The sequence below is a fragment of the Magnolia sinica genome, chromosome 15 (assembly GCF_029962835.1).
Source record: "Magnolia sinica isolate HGM2019 chromosome 15, MsV1, whole genome shotgun sequence".
Taxonomy (NCBI): Eukaryota; Viridiplantae; Streptophyta; class Magnoliopsida; order Magnoliales; family Magnoliaceae; genus Magnolia; species Magnolia sinica.
Genome location: NC_080587.1, coordinates 66,786,247 through 66,799,141, shown reverse-complemented (window position 1 = coordinate 66,799,141; position 12,895 = coordinate 66,786,247). Strand labels below are relative to the sequence as shown.

Genomic DNA, 12,895 nt, shown 5'->3' with positions numbered 1-12,895 from the left:
CCATACCGACAAATTAAGCTTGGATCCGGCCAAATACTCAACAAAACTTTGGAGGTTAACTTTAACCTACAACGCCATGTGTGGGGCCCACCATGATGTTTTCAGGACATCCAATCCGTCCATCATGTGTGCTTCCTCGATTTCCCGTCTTCCAAAGATTAGATCGATCCAAAGCTTAAGTGGCCCCCCCGCCATATGGAATGATTGGATTGGGACACCCACCATTAAAATCCTTCCAGACTGGGTGGGCCCCAACGTTTATCATATGATTTTAGAAATTCTAGGCATGATTTTACACGGTGTGGCACACCTAAAAAATAATTATCAGCCTCATAATTTGTATCCAGGAGAACAGGAGTGGGTGCACATGATGCACGGATTCCATGCCATGCACACATCACATTGGGCCCCACAAATTCGTTGTGGGTAAAGCTCAACCTACAGAGCTTCTCAATGGCCAATGAAAATACTCTCTCTCTCTCTCTCTCTCTCTCTCTCTCTCTCTCTCTCTCTCTCTCAATATTTCAGACACATGCAATGCAATCTATTAACAAAGAAGTGCAAAATACATTCTCAATTAGCTTCTTTCCACTGGGGTTAAGTGCTTTCTTACTCTCAACTATAAGCTATTAATGATTGTCTCCTTAGAAGAATTGGAGGACATGAACTTCTTGAGCAGCTCGATCATGGACCGCACAATCTGGACTGTGGGGTCGATGTTCGTGGCCTCCATGAACGTGGCATGGAGCCGCAGCGCCGCTTCAATGCCCACTCCGAGCCGGACCTGCTTGTCCTTGATTGCCTCTTCGCACAGGCCGCACACCCACGTGCCACCGAACTGCTCCTTGACCCACCCAATGTAGCCTATGGTGCACTCCTCCCACATGCCACAGCACCCACATTCAACCCTTGTTACTACCTCATTGCTGCTCATTGCTTCTTCTCTCAAATGCTGCTACTATTAACACTGGCAGTGGGATTCACCTCTACTACTGCCAGTGGCTGTTCCACTAATATAGCTGTTGTTGTTGGACCTACTGCTAGTGGGGCCACTTTACTATGAGCCCACTTCCCTACTAATGCCACTGCTCCCTCTCGTTCTCCTCCTTTTGTCTTGTATATATAAAGCATCATACAATGCTAGGGTTGGGAATTGCACGCCACAATTGTGTTTTCGGTTTTTACTAGTGGGGCCGACTTTTCGGTGATGGGGAATGTTGATATGATGGGACTCACTGTGGAGAATATTGGTGGGACGATTGCATCGTAGATGATGATCTGAACCGTTCATGTTGGTATTACTGCCTTACAAAAGCTATGATGTTATAATCATGCTTCATTCATGATCCTGACCTTGGACTCTTGGATTTGAATATGAGCCATTGAAAATTTGCAATCTTTTAAATGCATGATGCATAAATCTTTCTTGGGATGGCTTTATAGTATAAAATCCAGAACAGGTGAAAAACATACCGCAGCTATGATAAGGTGGGCACCTTTCCTGTCAAGTTCCACCGTTGATTGAACGATTTAGCGGTCAAATATTAGGAGTTTTATTATTAAAAAACACCTAATTAATATAGAATTTTCATTCGGTTCCTTATAAAGCTTTTCAAAAAGCTACCTCTACAACCCGTATGATTATTATTCCACTGCCTTTATATTTCTTTAATATAATAGCCGGTTGGGTGGGCATGTGATCAAATAGTTTGGCTGCTTGGGTGGGCCCCACTATGATATTACTCCATGTTAGTCTAAGTACCCTAAAATCAGCTTCATCTATGATTTCAGGTGCAACTCTATCCCCCAAACTGCTTCCATTAGTCTGGCCCACTTGAATCACAGATGGATATCCTTGTGTGGAAGCTAATGATTAGAGTGAATTTCATATAATTACTAGGGTAGACCTTGTAAAAATCAAAAGCATATGTCTCTCCTAATTATTTTTTCGTTGTGGCCCACCAAAATCACATGTCAGGTTAATTTTATCTTTGAGCCTAATACAAGACTAAATAACTAATAGTCGGAGTGGATCTTACATCACAATATGCCCTCTCGTGTTAAATTCAATTCCACGTTCTAAACGAAGGGATGCTACTACTTGATTTTTGGCTGGGCATACAGTGACACGTATGCAAAATCCACTCGTGCATAGTCCATGTTTAGAACTAGGAAATCAAGTTGACTGGTTAATAAAGTGGCCCATTAGATGTCCCTTTAAAATTTAGGCCTGGAAAATCAGGCCTCCTGTCCACTGTTTATAATTAGTAAGTGGGCCATACCAAGGGAAACAGTTTGGAAAGTGATCATTGTCCTGTACACTATTTATAATCAGGTGGTCCATCCAAATCTCGGATGGGCGATATTTAGTCCTTTGATCAAACATGAGGTGACGCATCTTATGATCTGAGTGGATTTTGTAAAAGAGAAATTTACCACTGTACGACCCATTTATGGCCCATTTACCCGCTTTAGCCCACTCCTTTTTACATCACCAGAATATGCCCCAGCTGTACAGGCGACTTGCCAAAGGTCGAAAATGCCCCCTGCTTTCACCTTGAAGCGGATCTGCTCGAAGACGAGCGCTTCCGCTCCTCGACCTCCGGTTCAAAAGAGATCAACGTTACATGGGCGCCACATTTATTTATTTATTATATCCACAACGTCCATCCATATTTCGAGATCATTTCGGAGCATTATCCCAAAAAAAAAAAATCATATCCAAAGATCAACTGGACCACACCTTAAAGAGCAGTGGGAAAATTGATTTTCACCGTTAAAAATTTTGTAGGGCCCAGCATAACATTTATTTTCCATCTAATCTATTCATAAGGTCACAAAGACCTGGATGAAGAGAAAAACAAATTTCATAATGATCCAAAACTTCTGTAACTCCTAAAAGGGTTTCAATGGTAGACGTTAAATTCCCCACTGCCTTTTACAGTGTAGTCCACTTGATAGTTAGATCTATCTTATTTTTTGTCTCAAGCCTTAATATGAGCTCGCCAAATAAATGGACGGTTTGGATATAACACAGACCTCATGATGGGACCTACAAAAGCAATGAAGATTCCACCGCCATGAAAAAAAAAAAAAAAGCCCAGGCTGCCGCGGCTGCAGAAATTTTTTATTTTTATTTTTATTTTTTATTTTTTATACAAGGAGAACTTTTCCCCCCTTACATTTCTCTCTAATACATAATTATGTAAACATGTTTATACAAGTATATAAAAATATTTTTCTATCTTTTAATTCATTTCTTTGTTTATTTATTTAACAAGCATATCTCCTAAACTAGAATGAGTTACTTAAACTAACCACGCATGATTTTGGGGTAGGAGAAGCTAATTTAGCCAACCAACGTAGTTATTTTCCAAGATTCCATCGGGTCGATGGTCGAAAATCCATTTCATTCACTTCGCGGTCAATTTCAATCAGTTTGCAGTCAATTTCATTTATTTAATTCACTTCGCGGTCAATTTCATTCACTTCACGGTGAATTTCAATTAGTTCGTGGTAAATTTCATTAACTTCGCAATCAATTCCATGCATTTCGCGATGAATTCCAGCGAATTCCCTTTACTTCACGGTCAATTCCATGCATTTCGAGGTCAATTCCCTTCACTTCACGGTCAATTCCATGCATTTCATGGTCAATCCCGGCGATTCCCCATCACTTCACGGTCAACTCCATGCATTTCATGGTCAATTCCCTTCACGGTCAATTTCGTGCATTTCACAATCAATTTCATGCATTTCACGGTCAATACTGGTGATTCCGCTTCACTTCACGGTCAATTCCCTTTACTTCACGGTCAATTCAATGCATTTCACGATCAATTCCCTTCACTTCATGGTTAATTCTATGCATTTCGAGGTCAATTCCGACGATTCTCCTTCACGGTCAATTCCATGCATTTCACAATCAATCACCGGAATTGAAGGGAATTGACCGTGAAGTGAAAGGGAATCGCCGGGATTGACCATGAAATGAATGGAAATGATCGTGAAGTGAAGGGAATCGACCGTGAAATGCACAGAATTGACCATGAAGTGAAGGGAATTGACCGTGAAGTGAAAGGGTATCGCCGGGATTGACAGTGAAATGAATGGAAATGACCGTGAAGTGAAGGGAATTGACCATGAAATGAATTGAATTGACCGTGAAGTGAAGGGGAATCGCTGGGATTGACCGTGAAATGAATGGAAATGACCATGAAGTGAAGGGGATTGACCGTGAAATGAATTGAATTGACCGTGAAGTGAAGGGGAATCGCTGGAATTGACCGTGAAATGCATGAAATTGACCATGAAATGAAGGGAATTGACTGTGAAATGCACGAAATTAACCGTGAAGGGAATTGACCCTGAAATGCATTGAATTAACCGTGAAGTAAAGGGGAATCACCGGAATTGACCGTGAAATGCATGAAATTGACCATGAAATGAAGGGAATTGACCGTGAAATGCATGGAATTGACCATGAAGTGAAGGGAATTGACCATGAAATGCATTGAATTGACCGTGAAGTAAAGGGGAATCGCTAGAATTGACCATGAAATGCATGAAATTGACCGTTAAATGAAGGGAACTAACCGTGAAATGCATAGAATTGACCGTGAAGTGAAGGGGAATCGTTGGAATTGACCGTGAAATGCATGGAATTGACCGTGAAGTAAAGGGAATTGACCGTGAAGTAAAGGGAATTGACTGTGAAATGCATGGAATTGACCGTGAAATGAAGGGAATTGACCGTGAAATGCACGGAATTGACCGTGAAATGCATGGAATTAACTGTGAAGAGAAGGGGAATCGTTAAGATTGACCATGAAATGCATGGAATTGACCGTGAAATGAAGGGAATTGACTGTCAAGTGCACTGAATTGACCGTGAAGTGAAAGGGAATCGCCGGGATTGACCGTGAAATGAATGGAAATGATTGTGAAGTGAAGGGAATCGACTATGAAATGCACGGAATTGACCGTGAAGTGAAGGGAATTGACCGTCAATTCAATTCATTTCACGGTCAATTCCGATGATTCCACTTCACTTCACGGTCATTTCCATTCATTTCACCGTCAATTCCCTTCACTTCACGGTCATTTCAATGCATTTTACAGTCAATTTCCTTCACTTCACGGTCATTTCCATGCATTTCACTGTCAATTCCGGTGATTCTACTTCACTTCATAATCATTTCCATTCATTTCACGGTCAATTCCCTTCACTTCACAGTCAATTCCATGCATTTCACGGTCAATTCTAGCGATTCCACTTCACTTCACGGTCAATTCTATGTATTTTACAGTTAACTCCCTTCATTTCACAGTCAATTTCATGCATTTCATGGTCAATTTCGGCAATTCCCCTTCACTTCACGGTCATTTCCATTCATTTCATGGTCAATTCGCTTCACTTCATGGTCATTTCGATTCATTTTACGATCAATTCCGGCAATTCCCTTTCACTTCACGATCATTTCTATGTATTTCACGGTCAATTCCCTTCATTTCACGGTCAATTCCATGCATTTCACAGTCAATTCCCTTCACTTCACAGTCATTTCCATGCATTTCACGGTCAATTTCAGCGATTTCGATTCACTTCACAGTCAACTCTCTTCCTTTCACGGTCAATTCCATGCATTTCACAATCAAATCCGGCGATTCCCCTTCACTTCACAGTTAATTCAATACATTTCACGGTCAATTCCCTTCACTTCACTGTCATTTCCCTACATTTCATGGTCAATTCCCTTCACTTCATGGTCAATTCCACTCATTTCACGGTCAATCCCTTTCACCTATAACGATACCGATACTTCCGGTTATCAGCAATATTATCAACGATATCAATACTGTTTCCATATCCCTGGCCAGCGAAACTTGTAGTGATACCGATATTTCCTGTTATTAGCGATATTATCGACATATCAATATTGTTTCCATATCCCTAGCCATCGAAACTTGTAGCAATACCAATATTTCTGGTTATTAGCGATATTATCGACGATATCAATATTGTTTTCGTATCCCTAGCCAGTGAAACTTGTAGCGATAGCAATATTTTTGGTTATCAGCGATATTATTGACGATATCGATATTATTTCCGTATAGAATTTACCGTGAAGTGAAGCGGAAACGCCATAATTGATTGTGCATGGAAATGACCGTGAAGTGAAGGGGATTGTAAGACCCGTATCCTAGTCCATACTATTCCGTCGACTCTTGCGATCCTTCCCGTCGAATTCCGGTAACCTGCGACCGATAATCGACATTTGCACGCGACTGTAAGTCGAATCCCGTAGATTTGAGTCGGCTTAATCCGATACTTGTACCATTCCGACCGCACCGTTGCCACGGTTCCAACGCCGCGTCTTGCATACTGATCCGATACCCTGGCCGAGAGATGTGGGCTTGCGTTCAGTTGGAAGAAAAACACTACACGTTTGCAATCCTAAGAGAATCTCTACAATATGTCTCATTAATCAATCACTCAAATCAATCAATCAATCATTGCTTTCTTTCTCCTCAAGTGAAGCAACCCCAAAGTCAACTCTTTCTCACTCTCTCTCTTACACACCCATACTTGTCAAGTACACTATCAGCTCCATCCATCACTCACATCCATCACCTCTCCCTTACAACCCTCTCTCTCTCATTTCTCTTAACATTTTCAAGCAACCAAAAATGGTGCATGTCCAAGCTCTTTCCCAAGTGAGAGAAAAGTGAGATGTGTGTGGCCCACTTTCCATCCCAAGATCTCTCATCCTAGCCATTTAACTCTCATCACCCTCCATCAAAGTGAAGTACAAGGAGACCGGCGTTCCAATGGACTAAGAAGATCGAACGGTGGGTGCTTCTATAAGCTAGTTTTCATGTTTTTATGATGGGCCAAGTGAGGCCTACCGATCGATGGTATGGATCTCACTTTGGACCCTAAGATGTGGCCGATGGCCCACCTTGATCACTATAATTATTCCATGATGGGGACATTCTCCATGGACCCCATCATGATGTTTACTTTTTAAGTTTGAAAGAGGTCATCTAGACCTTCCATTTTGGTGAAGGAGGAATCTCCACTGTTAATCTTTGATTTGATGGGCCCACATGTATTCGGACCCACTTGATGTATGATTGAATGCAAGGGAGGGCTCATAATGGCGAAGCCCTCCATCACACATGTCCCTCTCTTTTTCTATCTCTCTTTCCCTCTCTTTTTCATATTTTTTTATGTGTTATGATGTGGCCGTGTGGCCTACTTCTTGGACCCCACCATAAGGCATGCATTTTATCCAAGTCATCTATAGATGGGGCCCACTTTATGAGTGTTGTATCCACACCACCCATCATTTGATGGCCCATGTGGGCAGCCCACTTGAAATGCACAACCGTCCAGTGTCCCTAGACGCTGGACGTTGAATGGAAAACACAAATATTGACTTGGTGTAAAGCATTTGGGGTGGCCCACTTGTGTAGGCCCCACCTTGATGCATGAATGTAATCCATGCCGTTCATCCTATTCTTCAGATTATTTGAGGCGTTGAGCCGAAAAATGAAGCTGATCCGATTTTCTGGTGGGCCATAGCATAGCAAATAGTGTTTTTACTGTTGAAATACCCCCCCTGTCATTTCTATACCCCAAAATATATCAAATATTAGGCTTGTTTGGCTTGTCTTGAGCCATAGCAACCAATGGTTGGGTCGGATCCACCTGATGCGGGCCCCACCTACGAAAAACCTTGAAAATACATTTTTTTAAAAAATAAAATATTTAAGCAACAGCAGCAGACGCTGCTACTGCTAACAAGTAAGGACGCCCAGCAGCATCTTGGGCACTGGAAGCAAGGGTCCCATGCGTGGGCCCCACCATGATGTGTTTTGAACATCCACGCCGTGCATGTGGTAGGCCCCTAGGGCAGTGGGCCCCATCCAAAAATCGGCCCTATCCGGAACTCAGGTGGCCCACACGGCAGGAATCAGTGTGATTGAACGACTGCAATTGAAACCCTTTTTAGGTTGCAGAAGTTTTGAATCAATATGAAATTTGTTTTTTACTCTTCATCTGGGTCTGTGTGACCTCGTCAACAGATTGGATGGAAAATAAGCGTTATGGTGAGCCCTACGTGGGACCCACCAATGACATATGTGTTTTATTCACACCACCGTACAGTGGTGTGGACGGTGGGACCACCAATGACGTATGTGTTTTATTCACACCACTGTCCAGTGGTGTAGACGGTGGGACCCATTATGAAGTATGTGTTTTATCTCTGCATGCCCACCCCCTACACGTGCACATGTGTTGCGTCCATGCAGCGTGGGACCCTCGTGGTGTATTTGTTTATCTATGTTGTCCACTATTTAGACGGTGGGGCCACCATGATGCATGTGTTGCATCCAAGCCGTCCAACCATTTAGAAAGATAATTTGAAGGCTCGAGACTAAAACAAAAATAAGACAGATCTATTTATCAAGTGGACCACACTGCATAGTGAGGATTGAACGTCTACCATTAAAATCCCTTGGGAGTGCAGAAGTTTTGGGTCAGTAGGAAATTTGTCTTCCTCTTAATTCAGGTCTGTGTGACCTCATGATCAGATTAGATGGGAAATATATATTATGGTGGGCCTTGGGAATTTTAATGGTGGAAATCATCACCACCACCTATATTTAGGTGTAGCCTATTTGATATGCATATGGCCCATGTGATTAGGCCCATTTTGATGTATTATAAGGCCCATGGGCTATAGCCCATTGCAATGTATATAAGGCCCATTGGTGCGGCCCACTTGATAAATATAAGGCCCATCTGATGCGGCCCATTTGATGTATCTAAGGCCCATGGGTCGAGGCCCAATGGGATATACTTAAGGTCCATTGCAATGTGTGATTCCTCCATGGTTTGTGTAATGATGTTTTATAGCAGGCCATACCTTGGGAGCAATGTTGGTTTGACGTCCACATTGTAAGAATAATGTTGGTTAAATGTCTGCATTATAACTCTCCCTAGAGCCCATTAATAGGCCCGTACTTGTTATGTGTAGGCCATCTAGTCCCATCTTCATTGTAAGGACAGTTCATCACTTTATAACATGCTTAGTATAGCTCTATGATTCATGCCCATATGCATCATATGTATGCTTGGTATGAAGAATGTTTGATCATAGCATAAGCCATTAAACTGAGACATTTACGGGACTCCTTATGAGATGGAGTGCCCCCACATGAGCGCGCGGTATGCGCAGGATTTGTTGCAAGATTTGACGTTGTGACTTATGCATCCCGTATATGTGTGACTTGATCACTGCACGTTCTAGCAACATCAGGGTCGTGGCCTCCATAGGCACATCGTGGATGGTCGTAATGAATACCGAAAATATTGGCTCTAGCATTGTGAGCACTTAGGATGTTCTTGGGTGAAAATTTCAGAACCTTTTTAGTACCAGGACATGCTCCAACGTCTAGACCGAGTGGATACATGAGCGCCCGAGTGCTGAATACCAGTAGGTCGCGTCTCCCACTGTGTTGTGGTAGGTTGGAAGGGAGTGTGGCCTTATCCGCCCGATTGAGGGGGCTATAAGCTAAGCTGAGTTTGACCAGCTCGCAAATGAGTCCACTATCGACGAGCCGGGTAGGTATTGGCAGACTACTGGTCAGGCAGATAGTGTGGTCTCTTCCATTTACTTGGCTGTGCAGCTAAGGAGGAGGCAGTAGTGTGAAGTGTATTAGACCTCGGTGATATCCAGAGAAGAACTGCACTGATATGTGTATTTGATGAGTACTGGCATGCTTGCTTTACATCTCGCATATGACATTTGGCTGCATAGGCCTCGCATCGCATAGCCTTGATATGGCCGATAGCATTTATGCCTTACATTACATAGCTTTGGTACAACTGATAGCATACATGGACTTACCGCATATTTTCGCATTACTGTGATATTGTACACTTGGCGCTTGCCTTGCGCACACACTTTTATCACACTCTAAGCTTTCTATAAGCTTATGCACGATAGATGCGTGCAGGTAGCGTTAGGTTGCAGCAGCGTTGAGCTTGGAGCGTGCAGCGGTCTTCTGGAGTTTTGATTTTCGATATATGTATTTTCCTTTCAATATTGTACTGAAATATTTATATTAGTGGATATGTGATGATGATGTTGCCTTTGTGATTTGGGTAAACTTGTAGTTATGCTTCTTACGAGATAAATGTACGTTGAAAAATTCTCCTTATAGGATCCCAGGATCGGAATCTGGTATGTCAGTGCTGAGATCCGAGAATGGGGCACTACGGAGGCTGTCGGCGCTGGATTCGGCTATCGAAAATTTTGTGAGCCCGGTTTTCGAGTTTGGGGCGTGACAGGGATTGACCGTGAAATGCATGGAATTGACCGTGAAGTGAAGAGGAATCGCCGTAATTGACCATGAAATGCATGGAATTGACCGTTAAATGAAGGGAGTTAACTGTGAAATACATAGAATTGACCATGAAGTGAAGCGGAATCGCCAGAATTGACCATGAAATGCATGGAAATGACCATGAAGTGAAGGGAAATGACCGTGAAGTGAAGGGAATTAACTGTGAAATGAAGGGAATTGACCGTGAAATACAGAGAATTGACTGTGAAGTGAAGCGGAATCGCCAGAATTGACCATGAAATGCATGGAAATGACCGTGAAGTGAAGGGAATTGACCGTGAAATGCATGGAATTGACCGTGAAGTGAAGGGAATTGACCGTGAAATACATGGAATTGACTGTGAAGTGAAGCGGAATCGCCGAGATTGACCGTGAAATGCATGGAATTGATCGTGAAGTAAATGAAATGAATGAAATTGACCGCGAACTGATTGAAATTGACCGCGAAGTGAATGAAATGGATTTTTGACCATCGACCTGATGGAATCTTGGAAAATAAACAGGTTGGTTGGCTAAAGTAGCTTCTCCTACCCCAAAATCATATAGGGTACATCAAGTAACTAATTTTGGTTTAGAAGATATTCTTGTTAAATGAATAAAGAAAAAATGAAAAAAAGAGAAAAAAAATTTATATGCTTATATATACATATTTATATAAATATGCATTGGAGAAAAATGTAGGTTGAATAAAGTTATCCATGTAAAAAAAAAAAAAAAAAAAGTGCACAGGTGGATGTGGGGCCCACCAAAATCATGAACATTGAGTGTGGGGCCCATTCAAAATTATGTGGGACCCACCCAATTTTAAAAAGAAAGAAAAAAAAATGGGCGGCACTGCCGCACAGATGTCTAGAGGTCGGCGGTACTGCCGTTTGGATTAAATTTTTTTCTCAATGGCTATGGTTATGGCTACGGTTATAATCTATAGCTATAGGAACCCTAGCCTTCCAACACCACCAGATCTACTTGAAGGAAAAGGCAGGGGCATTTACGACCTTTGGTAAGTCGTCCGTACAGATGGGCTTATTCTGGTCAGGTAAAAAGGAGTGGGCTTAAGCGGGTAAATGTGCCGTAAATGGGTCGTATAGTGGTAAATTTCTCTTTGTAAAAACATTATGGTAAGGCCCACCAAGCAGTTGGCGCATTTGCTTGCACACCTCATAGAAGAAGGCAGGGGAATGATAATTATATGAATTAATGACTAGCATTTTGAAAACCTTTTTAAAGCAGGGGTAAGAATATAAATTCCATATTTACTGGGAACTTTTTGAAATTCCCTAAAGTATGTAAACTTTTGTTGAGTGGACGGGAGGCCTTGGCTACTAGTACACAATGGACGCATTGGAACATCATAACACCTTCCAGGGATGTGCTGTATATCCACGCCGTCCATCGGTTTCTCCAGCCCATTTTAAGTCGCGATCCGAAAATTTTAGCAGACCCAATTCTCAGGTGGACCCCACCACAGGAAACAGCAGTATTTGAGTTCTTCACCGTTAAAAATTCCAAAGGGCCCATAGTAAGGTTTTCATCATGTTTATTTGCCATCCAATCCGTTGATAATGTAAAGAATACCTGTATGAATGGAAAATACAAATATCAGCTTGATCCAAAACTTTTCTTGCCCACGAATTTTTATTAAAATTTTTAATAGTCATTCATCACTGCTTTTGGAGGTGTGATCCACCTGAGATATGCATATTCTTTAAGGTTTATGATCTCATCCTAAAATGAGATAGAAAAACAGATAGACGGTGTGGATATACAACAAATACATAAAGGTAGGCCCCACATGGTTAAGGTAACACCTTAGTGATCCCAAAAATTAAACAGATCCAATTCTCAGGTGGACCCCACTACAGGAAAAATCGGTATTTGAGTGCTTCACCGTTAAAAATTCCAAAGGACCCGTACATCACGGTGGCCACTCAAAGCTCCTCCCCGTTCCCAGCTGGAGACGGGCGGGGGTAGGACGCAATCCGCGTCCTTAGTAGTAGGGCTGTCAACGGGCGGGCCTGGGCTTGGTCTCGACCACACTTGTTAAAGATCAGGGCCGTTCATCAGGTAGAATACACTGTGAACATGCTCTACAGAAGTAGAAAAATGTTAGTCCTTGCACCAGAAAATGAACTTGCGTACGACAATGTTCAAAACTCAACCACATCCCTTCTTCGGGTGGGCAATAATTCTATTTTATTATTTATGCAGCCGTACATTTGTTTTATTTGGTGTGGTCCACTCGAAGAGAATACTTAGCTAAATTTTCTATAAGGTGGTCTTCATGGTAAGACAAACCCATTGAACGGATTGGATGTGGGGTGAGTAGAACATGTAAAGAGTTATGCCACTAACTGCTGCAAGGCCAGTCAAAGGAAGAACTGATACCGAGAAAATTCTGTGGGGCCCACTGTGATGTATGTACCTTATTCACACCGTCCATCCATATTACCAGTTCAGTTTATGGCATGTATACAAA

At 42.2% G+C, this 12,895-nt stretch overlaps 1 protein-coding gene across 1 annotated transcript; it reads right to left on the bottom strand.

Moving 5' to 3' along the window:
• Nucleotides 1–619: 619 nt before the first annotated feature.
• Nucleotides 620–934, bottom strand: LOC131226968 (uncharacterized). Its single transcript, XM_058222658.1, has one exon. It carries the CDS (start codon nucleotides 932–934, stop codon nucleotides 620–622), a length of 315 nt encoding a protein of 104 aa, XP_058078641.1.
• Nucleotides 935–12,895: the final 11,961 nt, after the last annotated feature.

What these genes read in the sequence shown, in the direction of transcription:
- LOC131226968 (XM_058222658.1), bottom strand. Translation starts at nt 934, where the DNA reads ATGAGCAGCAATGAGGTAGTAACAAGGGTTGAATGTGGGTGCTGTGGC.